We start from the raw sequence: 27349 nt of genomic DNA, 5'->3' as shown, positions 1-27349 counted from the left end.
GACTTTCTAAGAATGTTGAGGGCTACTTAAATTGATCTTCTTTGAAATTGTAAATGTTTTGTACCTGTAGAGATTACGTACTTAGATCATTTCTTGATTAAAATGACTACAAAATTTTATACAAGAATTGAAATTAATTGGTATGTTTAAAAATTTTCAAATACAGTATAAAAATCTGAACTTTTATGCACTTTATGCAAACTTTTATACAAATATGCCAAAATATGAAATATTTGCATAAAATATGGACAATATGCAAAATATGCAATATGCATATTTGCCGAAGTCTAGTTATTACGAAATTCAAATAATAATTTTATTTACGATTGTTATTTTACCCTAAAATTTTATTTCATTCAAAATAAATGTTTAAGTAATTTTTACCAAATCTTAATTATTATTTTATAGAGGAATGGGTCAGTAAGAAAAAAACTGAAGTAACCAATACCAAACAAATCGAAACCCGAGTCAAGAGACAAGTTGTATTAGAAGATGGAAAAGTCGTTGAAGATTCTGGTCCTATGGTCACAACTAACACTACAGAGGACACCGAAACACAGGAGCATCACCAAACGGAGGTAAAAAACATTTATCTACTTTGCTTTAACCCTTATTTGTTATCACTATTTTAGTACTCTAGTACATTTAGCAACTGATATCGTCGGGTCGATTCAAGTATAAGTATAAAATAAATCAAGTTAAAGTTTTTGTGCATTTATTATCATTATCAAAATATATGTTTTAAATAATTGTTGGCTGCAATAGTTTGACATAAAAATATATATTAAAAAATAAAAAGCAATATCATTTTTACCTAAAATGAACCGTTTTATAATAATACCCTAAAACTAAAAAAATAATTATTTTTCATTTTTTCATGTAACATGTCCTTTCAGAACGTTAGTTATCATCATAGTCATTTTAATTTTATTCACTTATACCCTAAATAGCATGCTTGTCTTAATACGTTTTTGTGTTCTTCGACCATGAAGTCCTTCTTCGTCCTGGACTGCATTTGCCTGATATTTTTCCTCGCATAATAATTTTGCAGCAATCTACAATCTAGAAACTTTTAAAATTTTTCTATAGCACCACATTTCGAAAGCCTCAAGGCGATTTAAATCTCTTTTATTCACAGTCCAATATTTGGCACCATAAAGTAAGACCGAGAATACGTGGGAGCGAAGTAGATGGATTCGTAATGTCAATTTTAGGTCTCTGTTACGTAGTACCTTAGACATCCACAAGGAAACTAAATTCCTGTAGTTGGCTGTATACCATGTATCACAACAATTTTATTTAAAAAATTTATTTATAAAAGGTGTAATAATAACATGTAGCCCGATAGGGTTTTTATTATTATTCCTTTTATAAAGGAATTTTTTTAAATACAACCTTAGACATCCTTCTAAAAGCGACTCTGGCCTGCTTAATTCTGGATCCAATTTCACCGTGACTCTCTCCGTTACAATTTAACTGATATCTAAGGTAAACAATTTAATCCACTTGCGTAAATTTCGTACAATTTTAGTTCTTACAGCTCTCAACGATACTGCTAAGTAATGTTTGCATATCTTCTTGAGTAAAAGCTAAGAATACTACTTCACCGTTCATAGTTATTCCTTCTTGTTTTTTAGAGAGTGCATTTTGAAGATTCTTCGGAGTATCTAAACGTTAAAAAGCAGGGTCCAATACAAATTTGTTAATTTGCGACCGTCTCTGTTGTGTGGGTTTTTGTTAGTAGTTTTTTAATTTTCTTGGTGGCCCAAGTCGTTTTTTGTCGTTTTTTTGGATTTTTTTGTAGGATGCCTGAAACATAAAATCAGAATTAGTGCATATTAATATAATAAATTATCTACTTAAAATTAACGCGATTGTCCACGAGTGTTATGAGCTACGAACTATCTTCATTGTGCGTTGTTGTTATTTTTTGAAGTGTTTTCTCTCTGGGGGTTTGTTTTGTCTCTGGTGTGATTATTGATTTTCTCTCTAGTATTATGATTTTATTCTATTATTTGTTGTTTGGGTCTTTTGTGCTTTTATTTGTAGAAAGCGTCGTACCTCATTATCTCTCGCAATATGTGGCTGGGGTAGTTCTCTATCTCCGCGACTTTGTCCTAGATTTTTCTTTCATTGTGTCAGTCACTTTGATTTGTTGTATTTCTCTAAACAGGAATCTTTCTGCTACGTATCTCGGTACGTTGACTGCTTTTCTTAGGCTGTTGTTATGTGCCGCTTGCATTTTCTTTTTTGATGTATTGCGTATGTGCCCCATGTGAGAGATGCATATGTTAGTATAGGAAGAATTATACTATTTATTAATCTTATTTTTGTTTTCAGTCTAAGTTTGCTTTTTCTTCCTGCTAGGTTTCTTATTGATGCTCCTGCCATGTTGGCTTTTTGTACTGTAGCTTCTACATGTCTACAAACGTTAAGCCTTTGTCCATGATTACTCCGAGGTATTTTGCTTCACTTTTCCACTCGATGGGATTGTCTTGCACAGTTACCTCTTCTTCTGGTTGTTGGTGCCTCTTTTTAAAAAGTACAACCTGTGTCTTTTCGGAGTTTATAGCGATTTTCCATTTTAAACTTCATTCTTCTTTGTCGTCTAATGCTTTTTGTAAGTTGTTTACCGTTACGTCTACATTTATGTGTTTGGCCGCTATCGCTGTATCGTCGGCATAGAATCTTATAAGTGTACCAAGTGTTCTAGGTATGTCTGCTGTGTATATCGTGTACAGTAGAGGTGACAGTATATCTCCCTGTGGCACGTCAGCCTCCGGGTTCCCGAGTTCGGATAAGACTTGTCAAGTACGATTGCTCAAGTACGAAGAGATTAGTCTTGTCATTGCTTCGCTGTAACCGTATCTTCTCATTTTGTAGATCAGTCCTTCATGCCAGACTCTGTCGAAAGCTTTGCTTATATCTAGCAAGGCAGCTCCTGTGAATTGTTTGTCATTAAATCCAGCTGCTATGTACTCTGTTAATCTTAGTACTTGTAGCTCACTGGTGTGTTCTGATCTAAAACCGAATTGGGCTTCGAATATTATATCTAATCTGTCTGTTTCAGCTTGGAGTCTGCTGAGTATTATTCTCTCTACAATCTTGCTGATTGCAGGTAGTAAGCTTATTGGCCTGTAGTTTTGCGGGAATGTGCTGTTTTTTTCCGGGCTTTGGTAACATTATGATATGGGCCTCTTTCCATCTGTTTGGGAATTTCTTAAATCAGCATCGCGTTGATTATATTTGTTAGATATAATATGGCTCTCGCTGGTAAGTATTTTAGAGCTCTGTTCGTTATTTGATCGGGACCGGGTGCTTTTTTCGGCGAGCTATTTTTAATTAGCTCGTTTAGCTCCTCAGGTGAAGTATGCGAAACCGATCGTTGGGGGTAGATTAAATAGATTGTGAGTAAGTCTTATTCTTATTTCTTTTTACCTATTTGAAATGGGCTCACACATGCAACATATTCAAGATATAAATATATAATTTGTAAAGACTTTTTTATTCATACAAGTTACTTTTTCTTAGTGTAAGTGTCTTGTATCAGTAGTAAATTTTAATTTTCATTCCTAAATGTGACTGCCTAGAATATTTTTGTACCTGGCTATATTTCAAACACTCCTATTTCATTAAAAAAAATCTCACTGTCAATTTTAAAGTTCAAAGTTAAAAGGTCAAGCGAGAGTTAAAAGATTAATAGGGGTTAAAAATTTTTTTTACAATGATATAGTATTTTGACGTTAAGATATTAAAATAGAGATATCGCCGATAAAGATCCTTGGAAAATATATAATTTATAATATTATATTTGTTTTTTAGTTGCGGAAGTTGGGAGATGATGATGTCGATGGAATAAAAGCCCTCGACGATGGTGGTGAAAATCGGAAAGCCATTGCCGGTCAATCGAATTGGGTTTCTGTACCCAATCCCGATGGTATCGTCAGAGAGGTTAAGGAACGTAAAATTATATCCAGAGAAGAAACAGAAGAAGTCAAAGAGACGGAAGATGTTCAACATTATGGAGATATCACAGACGAAGTAAGTTCCTATATTATAAACATTATTAAAATATTCATTATTTAATTATGTATGTAAGTATTGTGCTTTCTCTACGCGTCCATAATTGTCAACTAGGTAGATCTCTCCGTTTTTGATTACTCTTGTTAAGGCTGTATGTACTTTATTAATATTATAAAGTATATTAATACTTTATTAATTACATTTTTTCACGAGTTTATATCTTTTGTCATAGCTACAAACAGTAATCCCCTTCATCTAGACCTCTCTTACTCATGGCGTCGTCTACTTCGTTCCTCCAGGATTTTCGGGGTCGTCCTCTTTTCCTTCTTTCTATGGGGCTCTATTCGGTTATTCTCTTTATCCATCTGCTGTCGCTAGTTCTTCTTACATGTCCATACCACTTTAGTCTTTTTTGTTCTATATATGTTAGTATGTCTGTTTCTATTGGTGTTCTTTGCTTTATTTCGTTATTGCTTCTCCTATCCATTCTTGTTACTCTGCAGCATCTTCGCAGGCATTCCATCTTTGTTGCTACTATCTTACTGCTGTTTTTCTTGTTTATGATCCAATTTTCAGCCCCATATGTCATAATAATTCGCACTAATGTTTTATAAATCTGCGTTTTCGTCTTCATATTTAGGTGCCTATCCCACCATACTGAGTTAAGTTGTCGGATTGCTGTTCTTGTTTGTCCTAATCTTTGTGTAATTTCTTCCTCCGTTGTTGCCTTTTTCGTGATTATAAACCTCAGGTATTTGAATTTATCCTTTCCTTTGATTGTTACGTTGTCATCAATCTGTAGATCTTCTATGTCTTCTTCACTTGTAGATAGGTACTCTGTTTTCGCGAGGTTAATATCTAGGCCAGCATTGGTATATTCTTTTTGTAGTTTCTTCATCATGTAGCTGAGGTCGTCTTGGTCTTGTGCAATCACTACTTGATCGTCTGCAAAGCTTAACGTATATAGGTATTCGTTCCGTACCGGTACTCCCATGCCTTCGCATTTTCTTTTCCATGTAGTCAAGGCTTTCTCTAAGTGTATTTTGAATAGGGTTGGAGATGTGGAACAACCCTGCAGGAGCCCTTTTGTTGTGGTGAAGTCTCCTATGATTCTTGTTCCTATTTTAATGGACACTTTATTTTCTTTATACAGAGCTTTTGTAGCTTCTATGAGTTTCGTCTGTATTTCTTATTTGTACATTGCCTCCCATAGTTCTGACCTTGGTACAGTCATACGCCTTTCTCAGGTCCACAAATGCCAAGTTTATATCTCTATTTTTTGCTTTTTTCTTTTCCAACAGTTGTTCCAGTGTGTATATGTGGTCTATGCATGATCTTCCTGCCGTGAAGCCTGCCTGATCCTCCCCGATTTTGCCTTTTATCGCTTGCTCTATCTTTTCTCGCAGTATTTTCCCATATAATCTTCCTATTGATGATATTACGCTTATTCCTCTGTAGTTTTCGCATTGTTTTCTATCTTCTTTCTTAAATATAGTTGTCATATATGCCTCCATCCATTCCTTTGGGAGCTGTTCTCCATTTATGGCTTTCTGAAATATCCATTGTATCATCCGGTGTAATTTTTTTGATCCGTATTTTATAAGCTTAGGTGAGATGCCTCCAGGTCCCGGTGCTTTCTTATTTTTGATTGCTTTTATGGCCGTTCTCATTTCCCTATCTGTTATTTTTATTTCTTGTTGTAGGAATCTGCTTCTTCTTTGCCTGTTTTCTTTTCCAATGAATTGTGGTCTTTGTTCTGTTAATAGTTCCTTGTAATAGTCCTTCCATTCTTTGTCCTGTATATTTCCCAATTTAATTTTTTCTTTTGAGTTTTGTTTAAATCCTCTCAGTACTTTGCTTCATCTAGATGTTTTGCCTAAAAGTCTCCCACCAAGTCCTTTTTTGGGAAAGGTCCGTTTTTCAAAAACCTGCAAAGTTAGTAATTCTTCATATGGTATGCTCTAGCCATCTTAACCTACGTTTTCTATTTTGGTATCAATTGGTGCCATCTTTAGATTTCTTCATATATTTATATTCTTAATTTTTTATCTAATAAATTTTCATTTTTGCCACATGTATATGTTATTATTCTTTCTTTTTAACTGTCCAAGTTTCAGTTACGTTTAATCTAATTGATCTTATGGCAGCTTTACAGAATTTTTATTTTAGTTTCATTGGAATCTTTCTGTTACATAACACTCAACTGGTGTCGTTCCATTTCATTCATCCCACTCTAAATAGACGGCAAAAATCTCAATTTATTTCCATATTACTCTGAAATAAGTTTTTCCTCTTCCTTAACCCCCTGATGTTGAAAATTATATTGGTGAGTTCTTCACAATCTTCAGCTAATCTAAATAGTTATTCAGTATCTGCTTTCTTCCAATTCCTCCTTTAAGAACATACCCTAGATAAAAAATTTTTCTTATTTTAATAGTTTTCAAAAACTCACGAAAGGCATTTTTTGTATTTAACACAGCTTCATCAGTTTGATCCATGTACAGGGTATAAGCAAAATTCTTCTATGCAACCACATCTTAAATGCTTCTATTAGGCTATTGATCGTATCAGCCTTCAGGGTCAGGCCTCGGCGCCATGTAATAACACTCACCAAATTCAGCATTTGATTACTCTTTGACGTAATTTTAGTTTTAAGCAGCTATTGTTGTAGACGAATGATTTTATTTATAGAAACGTTGTGCAAGATAATTTAATCCTGCGTTTGATCTATTTACTTGTGTTAATTGCCAAAATTCCAGGTAATTAAAGTGAATAACTTTCACAATGTTTTGTTGATTTATCTGTAGGAAAGCGTTATCGTGAGGTTGGGGACTAAATATCATAAATGTTGTCTTAAACGCATTCATTTTTAGACCCATTTTTCTTCCTGTAGTTTTTATACAGTCCAATAACTTATGGAGGCCCTGGGGACTATCGCCTATGGAAATCATAAATACGATTAAGATAAGAAAGTTACAATATCTTGGCCACGTTATGGGAGGGAATAAATATGTGCTGCTACAAACCATAATGCAGGGAAAAATACAGGGAAAACGAAGGATTGGAAGAATACGCATCTCCTGGCTCAATAACCTGAGAAAGTGGAATAATTGCAGTTCCGTCGACTTGTTCAGAGCTGCAATCTCAAAAGTGAAAATAGCTATGATGATTACCAACCTCCTTAGAGGAGACGGTACCTAAAGAAGAAGAAGGGGACTATCGCATAAGATAACAATGTGGTCAGCATATCTAAGATTATCAGTCAGTTCATCATTTATTTTCGCTCCAAAATTTTTATCTTGCAAATGCTGTTTGAGAATTTTGCATCTGGACTGCTTTGATAAGACCATGCTTAATGTTGGTTTGCTGTAGGGTTGACCATAGTTTACTGAGGGGTACACTGTCATATGCTCTTTGTAAGTCTATGTACACAGGTGAACTTTTTTATTGACGGCTGTTTTTTTCTCAATAACTTGCGTAATAGAGTACAAGTGGTCTAATGTGGATCGCCCAGCTCTAAAACCAGCTTGCTCCTCTGCTTCGTAATCTCTATAGTCATTTTTTATTTTGTTCTTAATAAGTTTTCCATACATCCTACTTATTGTGCTGTTTACTGCAATTCCTCTGTAATTTTCACATTGATCCTTGCTGCCCTTTTTGTGGATAGTTGAGATGATAGATAATTTCCATTCTTTTGGTAATTCGGCCCCATTCAAGCAGTCTTGAAAGAGTTTTCTTAACTGTTCCTGGAGTTTGTCTGTGCCGGCTTTCACTAATTCTGCAGGGATGTCACCACATTTTCTTTGGGTGCATAAAATATAGGACGCAATCTATTGAGCTCTTCAAGAAACTTCTACAGTTAAATATCGAAAGCCCATATAATATAATGTATCTGCGATTTACGATTGCTTTTGTCATTGCTTTGATCTTTTGTCAAAACAGCGAAAATTCAACTATAAGTTCATCTTTATTTTACTCCTCATGTTTTTTCTAAATGAACCACGCTATCCGAGGTCTACCTCGTGTTGTCAACAAAAATGCCCTGATGGGCCCCTGAGCGAGAACAATGTAATCCCTGTTAAATAATTTTATTTAAATAATATAATTATTGAATGCCATTAAAAAAAGTTCTTTTTTGCTTTAACAGAGTGATTTTTTTTACAATCTTCTATCCTGAAAGTCTGTCTCTAAGAAGTGATTCGAGCTCTAATGTGCTCCTCTCTATATTCTGACGTTTTGGCGTTTTATTCACAAAATTCCGTTGATATATTTTAACAATTATATGGCCGATTTGATTGACTATTTACATATCTTATCACAACTCCTTTATACAGATCTTTTGTCTTTAGTTGAGTCTTTCATTCTAAGTTAATGAACTAGTTGAAACAAATCAAATACCTTAGTGGCATTAAGGAGAAATGTTGTTTAAAAATGGTTGTAAATAAATAGATAGGTTTCCGTGGAAAACTTTTCCGTAAACTTTTAAACATAGCATATTGCCATCATAATTTATTAATTAAAACAAGTTTCAGCTTCTGGGTATAAAATCGACCTTTTCGACAAAAGCCACCTGCCTATTTTGGTTCAAGTTTTATTTCGTTTATATTTATTTTAATATGTTTTATTTCCGCACTGATATCTCCTTGCTCATTCTTTAGCACGCATTACAAACGTACTCTTATTACCCTTTTTATTTTATAAACTCTTCTACCTCATCAATTTGATGAAATAATATAGATTAAGAATCTACCAAATTGTTTTTTAATTGGACGGCAATGTACCCAGAAGGTTATAAATGCTGATATAATTTGATTTATGGAATTGAATTAGGTGTGGTTTTGAGGAACACTCCACACTTTAGAGAAATACATTAGTCAGCCACAAGGCAAATAAAAGGTGGTAAACGTGTTAAGTCGGTAATTTCAATACAAAGCGAAGATTCCTGACCTATCATGAATGAAAACGTGATAGTATTTAACCATTTTTTGTCTTGCTTACGTAATAGTTGGTAATGTTGGCATGCCATGCCAACAATTCGAGAAGAAACTTGTAGTTTGTTACTTAGTTGGAACTGTGTGATTTGTGGACAATTATCGTTCTCGTATTCGGAATATTTTTAGTCTATTTGAAGATCGGAGTATTTCTTAGGTACAGAGAAGACATGGACTTAAAATTAACGAACTGAATTTGCAATATATTTTGAGTGTAACATAAGAAAAGGTAGAGCATTTATGTTGATGCAAACTAAATAACAAAACAAATGACGAGTTATTTGAAATTAAAAAATAATGCCAAATATTGTTTTTTTTACAAACATTTACTAAGGTATCAGGCCAGGCTAATATAACTTTTTTTATATCATCATCATTTTGGCTTTACAACCCTGTGTGGGTCCTAGCATCCCCAAGAATTTTTTTCCAGTCGTCTCTATCCATCGTCTTCCTCCGCCAAACACGTATTTTCATATTTCTCATATCATTGTCTATGTTATCTAGGAATCTTGTTCTGGGTCTTCCTCTTCTTCTTTGACCAATAGGTCTATCAAGGAGCGTTTTTCTAGCTGGGTCGGTTTGCTCCATCCGCATTACAAGGCCTACCCACCTCAGACGTCCTATCTTAATGTGTTTTACGATATCTGGTTCCTGGTATATTCTATAGAGTTCGAAGTATCGTCTTCTCCAGACACCATTTTCATTTACCGCTCCATAGATTCGCCTTAGTATTTTTCTTTTGAAACATCCTAACATGTTTTCATTGCTTTTTGTTAAAGTCCAGGTTTCTGAACCATATGTTAGGACTGGGCGTATTATTGTTTTGTAGAGTTTTACTTTTGTATTTCTTGATATAACTGTAGATTTAAAAAGGAGAATAAGCCCAAAATAGTATCTATTAGCCGTGCAAATTCTGCGGTTTATTTCTGTGGTAGTGTCATTTTCAGTATTGACGAGCGTTCCCAGGTATACAAATTCGTTAACTGCTTCGATGACGTCGTTTTCTATAACAAGTGGCCGTAGTATTTGTGGTTGCGTACCTATTTTCATGTATTTTGTTTTATTGGTGTTTATTATTAAACCCATTTTTGTAGCCGCTTCCTTTAGTGCTACGTACGCCTCTCGTACTGCGTTTTCCGTTCTCCCAACAATATTGATATCATCAGCATATGCTAGGATTTGCACAGATTTGTTATATATTAAACCGGTAGTTGTGATTTGTGACGTACGTATTACTTTTTCCAGAGCTAGATTGAATAGTATACAGGAGAGTGGGTCACCCTGACGTAGCCCTTTATTTGTTTTAAAAGGTTCAGAGAGTTCCCCCTGGATTCGTACTTTGCATTCAACTTTTTCAAGGGTTAGTTTGGTTAGACTTACCAACTGATTTGTTACTCCTAGGTCTATCATTGCTCTCAACAATTCTCTTCTATTTACAGAGTCTTAGGCTGCCTTGTAGTCTATAAATATGTGGTGCATGTCTACACCGTATTCCAGTCTTTTCTCTAGAATTTGTCTCAGGGTTGAAATCTGATGAATTGTTGATTTACCACCTCTGAAACCAGCCTGATATTATCCTATTATTCGCTCTGCATATGGTGCCATACGATGGCATAGTATATTGAAGAATATTTTATACGCTGCATTTAGGAGCGTAATTCCTCGATGGTTAGAGCATTTAAAGATATCTCCCTTTTTGTGTATGGTGCAAAGTATTCCAATATTCCAATCATTGGGAAGGGACTTCTGTATCCATATTTCTTTTATAAGCTGCTGTAGCGCTATTATGATATCGTGGCCACCTTCTTTATATAATTCCGCTGGGAAATTATCTATTCCGGGTGATTTGATTTGACTTTTTTTTTTATAATATAATATAATTTGAGACGATAATTTTTGAGACCAAAAAAAAAACAGTAACAGGATGAAACCAATTATAAAAGCAAAATATAACAGAAATTAAAGAAACAATAATTTAAGGGTGATCTGAGGTCAGGAACTGGAAGGTGGTAAGTTTTTGAGACTAAAAAACGGTTTATCACGATTTCCGGCAAAACTTCAAGTCCAATAAAAAAAAGATAAATAGCAAAGTTGTAGGAAATAAAAAGATCTCCAATTTATATTACACTTTTTTTACTTACACTTATTTTACCCCCCATTAAACTTTCGGAAAGAAGACTTTCAATAATTGCTACCGTTCCCCCTTTAATCAGCCTCATGTTAAATTCAAAAATAAGGTTGGTTGTCCTTCTAAGTTTACAACTAAATTTTCTTTCGAAAACCACCTAACTGTACCTTTGGTTTTAATAGCTTTTGTAGTTATCTCTTATATCATTAACATCCATTAGATTTTACATAAATTTAAATACCTCTTTAAAGAGTAATTACCGAATGTACTGTCGAATAGTTTCTTTGTCGATTGACAGTAGTTACGACACATGTCACAAATTCTGGTCCCATTCTATCTCTCCAAAATGGTACACAAAAGAGAGAAATTGAACTTTTGGTATTTTTAACATTTATCTTCTAATTTCGACCAATCCATCTCTTTCCTTCCACTTTTCCTTGTATTATAAGGCGAAATAGATGGTATTTAGGTCTTCCAATTATATGGCCGAAGTATTCTGTTTTTCTCCTCTTTATGGTGTTTATGAGCAGACGTTCTGAATTGATCATTTGAAGAACATCTTTATTGGAAGTGTGCAAAACCCACGATATCTTTAGGATTCGTCTATAGCACCACAATTCGAATGCTTCTAACTTGTTTAGCATTGTGGTTTTTAACGTCCATGTCTCACAACCATACAATAGGATGGACCACACATAACATTTTAGAACCTTCTTACGAATATTCATCGACAGGTTTCTGTTGCATAAAACTAATTTCCAGGTCATAAAAGCCTTACGTGATATTTCGATCCTGGTTATTATCTCTTCATCAGAGTCACAATTCACATTTAACCAGCTGCCAAGGTATTTGAAATGATTTACCCTTTCGATCTTCTCTCCATAAGGAGAAATCAGACCTTGATCTATATTGATCTTTCCAACTGCCATCCACTTTGTCTTTGAAATGTTGATTTTAAGGCCTCTCCGATAGCTTGCTTCACTGACTAGATTTAGTAATGTTTGGAGATCTTGTAAATTTTCTGCAAGAATGGCTATTTCGTCAGCGTATCTAATATTGTTAATTACTTCTCCACCTAGTCTTACTCCCTCTTGTCTGTCATCCAAAGCCTCCCTAAAGATTTCTTCAGAGTACAGATTAAAAAGAGTGGGTGACAAAACACAACCCTGCCATACTCCACGTTTAATGGATATTTTTTCAGTCGGACTGTCTTCAATTTGGATAGAGGCTACTTGATTGTAATATAAGTATTTCAGCAGTCTTATATCATAGTGGTCAAGTCCTGCTGCCCGTAGGCAATCGAAAAGTGTATCGTGTTGTACTCTGTCGAACGCCTTCTCGAAGTCGATGAGACAAACATGAACATTCTTTCGGAATTCACAACTTTTTTGTAATAGAACGCGCATACAGAATAGTGCCTCTCTAGTTCCTAGACCGTTTCTAAATCCAAATTGCTTATTACCCATCCTACTTTCGCATACAAGGAATACTCGGTTTTGTATAATTCGTAAGAGTATCTTCAGTGTGTGACTCATCAAACCGATTAGTCTAAAATCGCTGCATTTGGTGGGCCTGCTTTTCTTTGGTAATGTTATAAACAGTGACTCTAACCAATCATCTGGTATTTTTCCTTCGTTGTAAATTTTGTTGAAGAAAGTGGTTAAGCAGGCAATGCTTTCCTCATCCAAAAGTTTAAGTAGCTCAGCAGGGATTTGATCTGGTCCAGTTGCTCTATTGTTTTTGGCTTGCTGTATTGCCTTTTTGACTTCCGAATTCAGTATACTGGGACCTCTGTCTAACTGGTTGTCACAGGCAGTATTTGGAGCATTTTCTCTAAAAGCATCGTCAAAAAGGTCAGTGATGTATCTCTCCCATTCTTTGCACTGTTATTCGTTATCACAAATTTTTCCGTCCGCACTTTTAAGTATGTGAGCATTTTTCTGTTTCGTCTAATTCCGACAGTATATTTAAGTTTCTTGTGGAGGTTGAAACTGTCATGCTTTTTTTGGAGGTCTTCTATTTCTTTACATAAATTCTCAAGCCAGGATTCTTTGGCATGCTTAATTTTTCTTTTTATGCGTTTATTGATTTCACGGTATTCGATAATATTTCTATTTTTGTGTTGCCGTCGAACTTGCATCAGGTCTAGAATTTCTTGTGTCATCCACTCATTTTTTGCCAACATGGTAGGTGTTTTCAAAGACTCTTGTACGTTCTCTAAAATCGAGTTTTGAATATCATACCAGCATTCGTTAATGGTATACACTATATATATATATATATATATATATATATATATATATATATATATATATATGTATATATATATATATATATATATATATATATATATATATATATATATATATATGTTTACTAAAAGGAAAAATTTATTTTATTACCTATGTAATTTGCAAGTTCAGAAACAAAAACTGCATAGAAAGAAAATGTGATTATTGAATGACATAAAATTGATTATTGCAATTCAATTAAAATAGCTGTTTAAAAATATCATATTTGAAATCCTTGTCGTCCGAGACATAGATTAAAAAAAAATATTAAAATCGGATGACAAAAAGCCGTGAAAATGCAATTTTTGGTGTGCGTTGTGATTTTGAACTCGCCAATTCACTTTTTACGCAAAAATTTTTGTATAAAAATTACTTGCCAAGACAAAGGTATTTGTTTAAAACTAGTCCTCTATTACTTATGGTTAGGCAGCAAATGCATGCCAACTTTAAGCTTCGATATCTCGGCAACCAATAAAACGTATGGATTGTTTTTTTTAAGAAGCATATTTCAAATTTCTATAAGTGTACAAATTTTGAACAGGATATGTGTAAAACTCTATAAGTTATTTTATTTATTTATTATATAATATGTGTAAGATATGTGTAAAATTTTAAAAAATTTCCTAGGCTCTCTTACTTGAACGATTTGAATTTTTCAAAATGCATTTGAACGCTTGAGCCTTCCTTTATATGCAAGAAATGCTGATTTTTTGCATATTTAGTCGTATTATAAAGTTTTTTAGGTGGAATATAAAGTCTGTAAGTTATGTATAAAGGAAGGGGTCGAAAAAATTTAAAAGACAAACGCCATTTTTTGAGATTTTTTTCTCAATTATTGCTATTTTTTAAAAAAACAATTAACATAAAATTTTCAATTTTTAGCTAGTCATATATTATGTAAAATAAGTTTTTTGTATGAGCATTACCTCACGTGTTATAGGCGAAAATATGGGCGCAAACAGCAAAAAAAAATTTCGAGTTTTTTCAGATTTTGTTAAATAAAACTTTAAGCACAAGATACAAGGTAGGTATATCCTAAAGTAATAAGAGCAAAAAAATAGACTTCTATGAAAAATGTCTCATTCAAAACAGGCCTGGACTGAATAGAATTCTTTAAGTATTCTTTAACTAATGAATAATTCGTACTTATCTTATGCTTATAAATATATAAATTATAAATATTCTTCTTAATCGTATAGATGTCTTACAAGAACAAACCTCATGTGGAATTGACCATGTAACTATGTTTACAAACGTTGACATTATAATTACTTATTGAATTTTTATGTTAATTTATGTTAACTGTATTAATCCACTCTAATATATCATATTTGGAAACAAAGGTAAACTATAATATAAGCATTTTACACGGATCTAGTAAAATCTTCTTTAACCTTCGACATTATATTAAAATTAAGAGAAAAACGAATATAACTATCCTTTGTACAATAAATTAATCAATAATCAACGTGATTGAATCCAAAATCTACATTAATCAACCAATCACTTGTATTTTTACTATCGTTCATCATGAAATTATTAGTTCGTAGAATGGCTGTTGAAAAAAGAAGATACGAAAAATGCTGTTGAAAGAAGAAAAGAGGAAAAATGACCAAGTTGAAAAATTTAGTTGACACTGAAATAAGACCAAAATAGGAAAAACTAAACAATAGATGTCAAAAAAATCTATAAAAAAATCTTAATATGATATTATATTTATGATACAATATATCTTAATGATTTTAATATAGCTAATTATTTTAATTTAATCGATTAGATTTAATACAAAGTTGTTTAGAATAAATTTCAAAACAAAATTCACTGTATAAAACTATAAATATAAAGAGGCAGCGCAATTAACTCACGTGAAGTCTTTATACAAAACTACAAAGGTACCTCCTCAGTGGACAATTATCGATAATTTTCCTGTCTTGTGGAAATATAGGAGACTGGATTTCCTGTTCACGTTGAGTCCATTCTGTAAAAACAGGTAATCGTGAGTGGTACTTCGAGTACCAAGAAACTACTACAATTATTATCATTACAGATCACTATAATGATAGTAGATTTTCTCAATGAGAGCATATTTGATTTTTATATGTTTTCTACGGGTACCGTATGTAATCAGCGTAATTGATCTGATATTATTCACGTATTGATGATTTTCAAGAACAAAGAATAATGCTATGGAACTGTATTTATATGGAAGTAGAAGCGTTTTCATTATAGATCAAATCGACTATCATCTTTTACAGTAGTAAAAATTTGATACTATATAATAAAAAAACCAAATCTTTTGCTTAAACGAAATTAAGATGTCACAAGGTTTTTTTTAATGACACAGACATTAGTCATTCAGCCAGTTGCAATAGATTCTCCAATCAGACAAATGCACAACCCTATCCCTAATAAAAACTAACGGATAATTAATGGAAGAATATACGACAAGGAAACTTACAGGATCACTTGCTTCCCGTCTAGGGGCCCATCAAGACATTCTTAGTAGACAAACAAAACTGGACCACGGATAAGGTGTTATAACATTTAGGGTAAACAAAGGATACAAATCTAAACTTTCACACGATCATGAAAAATTCCATGCTCGCTTACAAATTCTATAGAACCGTGCATGTGTCTGACAAGAAATCTATAATGATATTAAATATTTGTCGTGAGCCTGTAGCCACTAGCGATTGGATATTAAATGGTGCATGCATATTAAATTCGATTAATTTTTTGTAGAGAGTTTGAATGCTGCTGAAACTTGGGACATTCAAAAAAGGCAGAATTTTGAAAAATGTCAATTTTTCTTAGAAGATTTCTAGACGCAGAACCATAGAGAGTAGCAGCATAATCTATAATGGATCATATATAAGCTCTGTAAAACAATAAGGATGTTTCAACATCGCAACCCCACCACACTCTAGTTGTCATTATAAGAAAATTACTACCTTTGTTGCGTCTATCCAGCATATATTGTATGTGTCGTTTCCAAGTCAATTTTTTATCCAGGATAAGGCCCAGGTATTTGACATGGTTTTTAAATATAAAAGATTGATTTTGTTCTGAAGCTATTTTCTTGTGGCATGTTAAAGTAATTACTATTTAAATGGGAATAAGCCGCAATTAAAGGTCAAATTACGTTTATTGACGTTTCAATTTCCACTTCGGAAATTGTTCTCAAAATACAAACTAATTTTTTTGCTCTAATGTATTGTGGCGTTTCAACTTTGGTCTTTTTGTCTAACAGTGTGGTCTGCAAAGCTCCATTTGATTTTGGCAATTTTTGTTGTGATATCCTCGCCTTTTTGCTTTTGATCTTATCCAGTCGTTACTCTTTCTATCTGACAGTCGTATACCTAATATTGTCCTTTCCATTGCTTTTTCTGTTGTGGCTAGTTTGTTCATATTTGCCTAGGTTAGGGTCCAGGTTTGACATTATATTGTCATGACATGCAGGATGTACTGGTTGAATACTTTGCTCCTCAAGTATTGTGGTATTTTGCGGTTCTTAAATATCCAATGAGGTTCCCAAATCCTGGCCGCGTTTACTAATTACATCCATTGTTGTCGGTCCTGAGCAGCTCTTTCCCATTGACCAACTGACTTTTGCCATCGGGCCTTTCCCAGAATGTGGCGTTCAGGAGTCTTTCGTCACTCGATCTTAGTACGTGGTCCGCCCATCTTATTCGGTTTGCTTGAATGTAGCGTACTATGTTTTCATCTCCATATACTGTCTGGAGTTCACCATTGTGTCTTCTTCTCCATGCTTCTGTTGTCTCTTCTTTGCAAGGCCCATATATAGTTCGCAGTATCTTTCTTTCCAGTACCAGTAATTTTGTCGTTTCCCGCTGGTTCAGAGTTCATGTCTCGCTTCCATACGTTATTGTGGGACGAATTGTCTTGTTGTCTTGTTGTCTTGTACACTCTTATTTTTGCTGGTATTGAGAGTATTTTTGATTTAAGTACGGTCATTAATGAGTAATATGCGCTGTCTCCTGCAATGATCCTGCCTGCCACGTCCTTTTCATATTTATTTTCACATGTTATGATCGCTCCTAGATAAATGAATTCTTTGACGACTTCAAAGTTGTATTCATTGTTTGGTACGTTTTGTCTAACCCTTGGTCTTGGGTTCTTTGTAACCTTTATTTTCTTGGTCTTGTCCTCGTTGACCTTCAGACCAACTTCCTTGGCTCCGTTTTCGAATATGGTGAAAACTTATTTTGCATCTCTGGTGGATTGTGCGATTGTGTCCACGTTATCCGCAAACGCCAATAGTATTTTTGATCCTTGGGCGGCAAATCCGTTTGTCAGTTGTGGTTGAGCTTTCCTTACCGCATCTTCCAGTGCAAGATTAAATAGCAGGGGGGCCAGAGGACCTCCTTGTCTAAGCCCGGTGTCAATAAGGAATTCCTCCGACGTGGTGCTGCCAATTCTGATCCGTGCGGAAGCGTTCTCTGTGCTCACCTGTGCTAATCGTACCAGCTTTGCAGGTACTCACATTTCTACCATGGTCTCCCACAATGCTTCTTTGCTAACAGAATCGTAAGCTTGTTTAAGGTCCACGAAGATTTGGTGTACATCGCGGTTGAATTCCCAGTTTTTTTCCAACATCTGGCGTAGGACGAATATCTGGTCTCTGGACGACCTTCCCGGTCTGAATCCACTTTGGAAGTCGCCTATTATTTCCTCTGCGTATGGAGTTAGCCTTCTAGACAGTATTATGGATATAATTGTAATGCTAGTTACTCAAATTATGTAAATTAAGGGCCATCTGACTTCATCATGTAGCTAGTTCTAACTACTATATAGACGAAAGTAATACCCACATTTTCTATTTAACAGTCAAAATGTTACCTCTTTTGTTTTCATTTTTAAATGTGAAAATTTATAAATCCATTTTGGATAATTTTGATAAAAAATTTTTATACCATTTTACGGAAAAGAAGTTTTTACTTCATTGTAAGTATTTTTTTAATTCCTCGATATCTTTCCTACATGTATCTCTATATAGCAGTTTAAATTATAGATAACATCAACAAATTTATCTAAAACTAAACAAATCAATTATATAATTACTAACGTGTATATGAAAATCAGTGTAATAGATAATATGTCCGAACCATTATAATTTTCTTTCAAATAGCTATTTCTATAAATTTTTATATCTACAAGTTCATCCTGTATATTTGAATCCATTCCGATTTAGTAATAAAAATTCTCAACATCTTTTTGTGCGGCTCTGTTTCACGGTCTCTCATTATAGCCCAATATAACCTTCGATGTTATATTCGGTTTTGTTTCAATAGGTTATCTAATTTGTGGTTTTCATCTTCTTAAAAGTTGAGGTCGTTCCAGTGACTAATTATTAAAATAATGGAATATAAATTAAATCATTCCAAATATACTATTAGATTATTTTTGTTGAGCGTAACAAAAAGCTTGTTTAAAATCCAAGTGCATTTACGAAGTGTCCTTGAATTTATAAAGGCAGTCTAAAAAATTCATGAGATCATGTTAATAAGAAGTTAAGGTAGTTTTATATTTCGACTGAATTTGACATATTACATTAATATATTATAATACATATCCATTATATATATATATATATATAGAGAGAGAGAGAGAGAGAGAACTCAAGTAACATAACTGAAGCATTAAATATTTAATTGGTGGTTTTAATGCCAAAGTGGAAAGAGAAAAGACCTACTAGATTGAAATTGACTTCATTTTAAACAAAAATACAACCTTGCTATTTGAAATCTAAAACTAGAAAGAATAAAATTAATCAAAAAACCAACGGTAACTGATATAATTATTAACAATCTACAAGAAAACTCAGCTCAACCCAAGGAAAATTAATGAAATATTACATGGCCATATCGACAGCTATAAATTAATGGAGATCATTAGACTGACAAAAAATGCAATCGAAAACAGGAAAACAAGAAAAGCATTAATCATTGGGAAGAAGCAAATCGTTGCTCTAATAAACGAAAACACCAGAATTACAGACAGAAATGGAACTGCTTAGATACGCTGGCAAAAAACCTGGAAAATCTTAGCAAGCATATTTACGAATTGCCTAAGATGAAGATGCATACCAGACCACTGGAATACTGCAAACCTTAGTAAGTCTACTACCAATCATATACAAGATATTCACAAATGCATAAGATGCTGCTCAGCCAAGAGAGCAAGCTTGCATCAGAAGTAGATTCAATACCATGGATCATATCCATACGCTTCGAAAACTAATGAGTAGAGCTAAAGAATGGGAAATACCGTTAGCATTAACCATCATAGATTTCGAGAAGGCTTTCAATTGGCCAGAAGGCACTGACAAACTGTACACAGAGACTTTAGCAAATATATAAAAACAAGCAAAAGCTAAGGTAAACATTTATGAAAACACTTTAGAATTTCATATTACCAGAGGCGTCCGAGCAGGAGAACGCAATATCGCCAAAGCTCTTCACTGCAACTCTAGAAAATATATTTAATAAAATGAACTGGCAAAACAAAGGCATAGACATTGATGGAGAATACCTCAGCCATCTAAGATTTTTAGACGACATCGTTCTGATTGTGAATTCTAGTGAATTCTAGTGAATGTCCTGGACATTCTAGTGAATGTCTTGGACATTCTAGTGAATGTCCAAGATGTAATAATAAACAACACTGCACTTAAGACAGTAGAAGAGGATGTATACCTGGGACAATTAATACATAAATCTGGCTCCTTACTCCCAGAAATCAATAAAAAAATGAAAATGGCTTGGGCATCTTTTGATAAAAATGCAATTATATTTAAATCTATAATCACCACGGCTGCGAATCTTAGACACATACTAAGTGAGAGATGGAAGTGATCAGACAGAAAACCATGGTTACTGATATAATCCACAGAATTAAATCTTTAAATGATTCTCGCTAAAAATTTAGAAATAAAAAAAGTGTCTTTTTTAAAAAACGTACTTGTGCAAATAAAAAAAAATGCAGAAAAAAAAACGTATTAGATTGTTTGTAATGTGAAAGTTTAAAATTCACAGTATTTAGGCATATTTCAAATGCCTTATATTTGTTGCCAAAAGCAAAATCGAATGTTTTACAGACATTGACTTCATTTCGGCTGAATGCAAAAATTGTGAAAAAAAGCTGTACTCTTTACCTTTAAGATGCATTTTGATTTTTGTCGATAGGACGCTCTGATCAAAAGATATCGCATTTTTACTGCAGAATTGATACAAAGTTTATTTAAAAAATTGTTTTCAGGAGCCCAATTGACATTCAAAGCACTTTATAATAGACTTTCAACCTCTCAACGAAAGATTATGCACACTAAGAATCAGAGGTAAATTCTTTAAATATTCAATAATAAATGCCCATGCACCAACTGAGGAGAAGCCGGATGAAGAAAAAGAACAATTTTATGAACAACTGGAAAATATCATACAACATTGTCCTAGAAATGACGTAAAGGTCTTAATAGGAGATTTTAATGCAAAGATAGGTAAGGAGAGGGAATACATGCCAACCATTGGAATTCACAGTTTACATGAAGAATCAAACAACAACCGAACTCGACTAATACACTTAGCCTCCTCAATAAACATGGTGATTGCCAGTACATGCTTCAGGCACAAAGATATACATAAGGGAACATGGAGAAGTTTAGATGGGAATACAGTAAACCAAATCGACCATGTGGAGGTTGACGCAAGGCACTTCAGCGACGTGATAGACGTACGTGCAAGACTCGGTAAACATAGACACGAACCATTACCTACTACAAGCTAAACTAAGAGCTAGAATCTGCAATGAAAAGAAAGAAAAAGGAGTAAAAGAGAAAAGGTTTAAAGTAGAAGCGTTGAACAACTCTGAGATAGCTAAGAGATTCGAGAAAAGTCTCGAAAGCAAGCTGGAAGGCTGCACGGATGTTATAGTTGAAGATATTAACAACTATTGGAGGCAGTGTAGAGCCATATTGGAAGAAGTGGCAACTGAAGTTATCGGAAAGCAAAAACGTAAAAAATTAAGGTCAGACTGGTACGATGAGGAATGCGCACAAGCAACGCAAAGAAAGAATCAGGCATATAGAAGACTCCAAGGGCGAAGAACGAGACAAACAGAGGAAGAGTATAGCCAGCTGAGACGAAAAGAAAAACGAATACTTAAAAAAAAGAAGAAAGAGCATATAGAGAGCTAACTAAAAGAACTAGAGAACTATAAGGCACAAGCAGAAACGCGAAAGTTCTACAAGAGGATTAACCAGAACAGGAAAGAATTCAAACCTAGATTATCAACAGTTAGAAATAGAACAGGAGAGATCATTGGTGATCAGGACCAGATACTAGAAAGATGGACAGAAAACTTCGAGGAAAGGCTAAATATAAGAGGTGAGACAGGGCTCCACGAATCAGAAATCCAACTTGAGGACATTGACGACGAAAGAGAGAAAAATAACATCCCAACAGAGGTAGAAGTCATCCAAGCTATACAAAAATTGAAAGAAAACAAAGCTCCTGGAGCAGATGGCATTCCTTTAGAGCTTTTAAAGCACGGCAAAAAAAACCTGACATTCCGTATATGTAGACTGGTAGAACTAATCTGAAAGCAAATAAAGTTGCCAGAGACTGGAATGTAGGTATAATTGTACCTATCCACAAGAAAGGAGATCAAACAATATGTGACAACTACAGAAGAATAACCCTCCTAAATGTAACATACAAAATATTGGCATATATTCTTTACGACCGACTATCGGGATATTGTGAAAACATAATAGGTAAATATCAGTGTGAGTTTCGTAAAGAAGGATCAACGACCGATCAAATATTCCTTCTAAGGCAAGCTCTGGAAAAAATATATAAGTATGGCATTGATACTCATCACCTGTTTGTTGATTTTAAATGTGCTTATGATAGAGTTGAAAGAAACGCACTGTACAAGGCCATGATAGAATTTAGCATACCAGTACACTTAGTAAAATTGGTGAAAGCGACCCTCTCAAGAGTCGAGTGTAAGGTTAGAGTGCAGAACGGAGTTTCCAGAACGTTCCAGTCTCAGATAGGACTTAGACAAGGAGACAGCCTATCATGCCTTCTATTCAATATTGCACTAGAGAAAGCGATAATAGAATCTGGAATAACAACCAGAGGAACTATTATTAATCGCAGCGTACAATTACTAGCGTACGCCGATGACATCAACATTACTGCTAGAAGAAGGGCAGACGTGGTCGAATCATTCAAGGCGCTTGAAGCAGCAACAAAAAGAATGGGACTAGAAGTTAACACTAGTAAGACCAAGTATATGAAAGTACCAAATTATATACAAGCAGCACAACCCGAAGATCTAACGATCGGAACATATACTTTTGAAGGATTAAGAGAGTTTATATACCTAGGCTCACAAAATAATCAGAATAATGCAGTAAGTGCAGAATTTAACAGACGGATATATCTGGCAAATAGAGCCTATTGTGGATTAAACAAATTTTTAACAACAAGCCTAGTTACAAAAAGAACGAAACTAATGATATACAGAACTCTTATCAAGCCCATCCTCACCTACGCGTCGTAAACATGGACGATGACAAAGAGCGATGAAAAACGTTTAAGATGCTTTGAACGTAAAATCCTCCGGCATATCTATGGAGGAGTACAAGAGGGCTTTACTTTCGAACTTTACCGCCTGTATGACAAACCTGATATTATTAGGTCCATCAAAATAAACCGGCTGCGGTGGTTAGGTCATATAGAGAGAATGAATGAGATGGAGCCGCCAAAACATACTTATAACCAAAGAATAGATGGAGTCAGAAGGAGAGGCAGACCCAGAGCACGGATCAGGTAAGGTTCACGTGGAGGAAGACTTAAGAATGTTGGGAGTACGAAACTGGAAAGCCAAGGGGAAGAATAAGAGATAATGGAGACTTATACTTGAGCAGCCCAAGACCCACCATGGGTTGTGGAGCCAATAATGATGATGAATTGACATTCAAAATCACCGGTCGCTTCAAGAGTTGTTTCTGAGAGAACAGTTCATTTTACAGAAATATTTTTTTTCTACAGGGTATATATCCTTAGTAAATCGATGTTTTTTCATTTTCCCCCTACGAGGAGGGGGTTTTAGGCGGAAACCTGGGGGTAGGATTAAAAACTTTTTTGACTTTTTTTTGGGGTTTCAAAATTGACATTCTCAAAAATTCGTATGATTTTAAGAGGTTCAGTAGCATTTTCGTCTCTGACGACTGGAGTAATACCTACGAATGATTGTTATAATTTTCTTTTGACGTTTTATTTTAATTTTTTTAATTATTTAATTGCGTGATTAATTTATTTTAATACTTTAGTAATCTCACGGAAATATTAATACCTCAAATAATCTTCCTGTACTAGACAACTGGCCTTGATAATTACTTGATGCATTATAAAATGAAACAGTTATTAATTACCTAACTTTTATTATACTCGTAACACGGACGGAACGAATCATCAATGAGGAAATGCTAAAGAGATACATAAAATCTTTAGATATATTACAATTTATCAATTAAAAATTCTAAAAAATAACTGTTGATAAGTTGTCAATATTACAAAAATGCGCAAGTACCCTGTCTGCAGGGGTCATCTTGGAGGGCTCTTTGACAATTGTCGCATCGTTCTTATCTAATATTCTACATAACGATTTGTTGCTAAACAACTATTTATTTTTATCATGCAAAATCTTAAATTAAAAGCTTTTATTTGTTTTCAAACAAGTACACAAGTAATGGAATTAAGAAAAGGAAAATTACAAAAGAGGAATAAATACGATAAGAGACAAAAGAGTAAGATGACATTGCCCCCAATTGGGAAAAATTCAAATAAACTTACACAAGAACGTTAACAAAAATCAAGCAAAATTTAAAGAGGGAAAAACAAGTATTATTTACTAATCGTATTACAAAAGTACCAGAATTTTATGAAGAATAAAAGAAAATTATAATAATTACGAAACCGTCCCAGAAAGAATACAAAATAAGCTTCATAGTCTTATATCAAAAACAAATATGTCGAATGGTCTGACCAGAATGAAATTAAAAAAATAAAAAAATTAACTGAAGGACGTCTCAAGGACGATCTGGACTCTCAAAGACTGGATCAATCACCTGACGTATATATAGAGCTGTTAAGACCTATTTTTGTTACTGCTAATTATTGAGATTCTTTTATAGTTTTTGTAACAAACGTTTATCTTTATTTAACAGAAACGTTTAAATAATTATTTTTTTTGTTTGTTTAAATGATTGATTATGTTATTCTTGTGATTTCTTTCCGTTTTCGAGGTTGGTTATCATCAAGTATATCAGATATTCGTATCTTATTGACAGCCGTTCTAAAAAGGTCAACTGATTTGCAATTATGCCATACTCAAATATTTCTCAGCCAGCAAATCCTTCTCGGTTCTACGCTTCTTCTTTTGTTATAAGATAAGCCTTAGTACTATTAGCTCTGATAATATGGCCTATATATTATAATTTTCTCACTTAAATAGTTTTTGTGACTTCGCAATACTTTTGTATTTTTATCTTAGTACTTTGGTACTTGTAACTTGTTGAGTCCTCAGTTCGTTCATTATAAGCCTGTAGTACCACATTTCATATTACTCCTTTTATATGGTTTCTTTTTAGGCTACAGCTTTCCATTCCATAGAACAACATACACCTTAGGGCTCTTATCCGCAATTTCATAGCAATATTACGATTAGTGATTATCTGTACCATTTTTACTAATATTTGTCTCGCAATTTCAATTCGTGCCCTTACCTCCCAACTTTGATCATTGTTCTCAGTTATCCAGGTTTACCAACATCTATCAAGACTGTTTTAAAACTATCTTACTTGGAAAAAAACTTCGGAAAGAATGAAAATTATCACATCTATCAACCATTTACAAAAAGTCAGCTTGTTAAACTATCGACAAAATGCAGTACTAAATACAATCAGCAGAACATAATATGGTAAACATTTGAAAAACAAAATTGAAGCAGACTATAGGGGCATGGGAAAAGAAACACAGCGTTAGAGCAGGAAGATCTACTGTCGATCACTTTTTACTATTACCCAAATAGTGGAAAACAAAAAAGGATTTAATTCAGAAATAATCTTTTATTTGAAGAATGTCTATGACAATGTCTTAAAAAAACTGTGAAAAGTCCTAGAAGGTATGACTATTAGTGTCACGCTATTAAATTCTCTGGAACAGATATACAGAAACATTATTATAAAAGTGAAAACGACAAATGGTTTGTCTAATCCATTTTAGGTGAACAAAGATATAAGATAGAGATGTTGCCTCTGACCTCTGACCTATTCTATTTAAAATATAATTGGAACATGACTTAAAACTCTGAAAGAGGAAGTGTAAACATACGAAAATTCAATTAACAGAAAACAGCATACTCTATACACCATGTTTTGCCAAATAATAAGTGGTGTTAACCAAAGAACATAAGCACCTAGAACATAAGACCCGCATACTAGCAGAAAAATACAAAAAATGGGGCTTGGGAGTAACAATAAACAAAACTGAAAATATGTGTGTAGGAGGAAAAAGAGAAGATCTGATACTCTATGATGGAGAACGTATACAATAAACGTATAACCAAATGTAAAATATAAAAAGTATTGCCATTTATAGTTACGAAGTATCATTATCATCATTAGTGCTACAGCCCTATAGTAGCCTTGACCTTCCCAAGTCTATTTACGCGCGTTCCCTTACAAAAAAGCCGTGTTTGTTACATCGACTTCGAAAAGACAGTAGATCGAGTACAACACGACACACTTTTCGATTGCCTGCATGGAGCAGGACTTAACCACTACGATATAACATCGCTAACACACTTATATTAAATTTAAGTAACCTCTATCCAAATTGGAGATAGTCGTACTGAAAAACTACACATCAAAAGTGGAGTACGACAGGGTTATGTTTTGTCACCCAGTTTTTTTAATTTATATTCTGAAGAAGTCTTTAGGGAGGCTTTGCATGACAGACAAGACGGAGTAAGACTAGGCGGAGAAGTCTCAACAACATCAGATATGCTGACATAAAGCCGTTCTTGCAGAAAATGTTTAAGATCTCCAGGTATTAGTAAATTTAATTAGTAAAGCTAGATATCGGAGAGGGCTTAAAATCAACATTTTAACAACAAGACAAAAATATGACCTGGAAATCAGTTTTATGTAAACGAACCCTGTCGATACCATTCGCAAGAAGATCCTGAAAGGTTATGTGTGGTCTATTCTATTATATGGTTGTGAGACATGAACATTAAAAACTACAATACGTAACAAATTGTGGTGCTATCGACGGATCATAAAAACATCATGGGTTTCGCACACTTCCAATGACAATGTTCTTAAAATTATGAATTCAGAACTCTTGCTCACAAACATCATAAAGAGAAGAAAAACAAAATACTTCGGCCATATAATTAGAGGAAACAAATACTATCTACTTTGCCTTATAATACAAGGAAAAGTGAAGGGAAAGAGATGGATTGGCCGAAAGAAAGTTTCTTGGCTGCGTAATGGTGTGGTAATGGTCAGTAATGAATATAAAAGCCAAATCTTGGAGAAATTACAAGAAAAAAACAACGAGAAACAACTTCATCTTGCGAGAAGTGAAAAATTTAATTCTGTGGAAAAAAAATATGGAAAATTTCCGTCAAAAGCAATCGATCCCGAAGCCATAACCATAGACTTCCAAAAAAACTGGATGTGTACTATAAACGGCAACTTAATTTTGTACGCTTTAATGTACATGTATTGGCCGATTCTACCTCTGTTTTCTATACTTATGACGAATCGGTAGCAAAAAAAGGGGCTGACGATGTGTGTTCGATGGTTCATCACTTTGTGT

The 27349-nt window shown here is 34.0% G+C and overlaps 1 protein-coding gene across 6 annotated transcripts in view; it reads left to right on the top strand.

Annotated features, from left to right (window-relative positions):
* chas (chascon) overlaps positions 1-27349 on the top strand; it is a 380862-nt gene that overhangs the window by 230936 nt on the left and 122577 nt on the right. For all 6 annotated transcript variants that reach the window (XM_072538203.1, XM_072538198.1, XM_072538199.1 and 3 more), the window contains 2 exons: positions 409-578; positions 3823-4041. In XM_072538203.1, coding sequence (XP_072394304.1) covers positions 409-578; positions 3823-4041 — 389 coding nt within the window. The remainder of the gene's footprint in view (positions 1-408; positions 579-3822; positions 4042-27349) is intronic.

The sequence above is a fragment of the Diabrotica undecimpunctata genome, chromosome 7 (assembly GCF_040954645.1).
Source record: "Diabrotica undecimpunctata isolate CICGRU chromosome 7, icDiaUnde3, whole genome shotgun sequence".
Classification (NCBI taxonomy): domain Eukaryota; kingdom Metazoa; phylum Arthropoda; class Insecta; order Coleoptera; family Chrysomelidae; genus Diabrotica; species Diabrotica undecimpunctata.
Note: the sequence above shows the minus strand (reverse complement) of the source record. Positions and strands in the feature narration are given on the sequence as shown.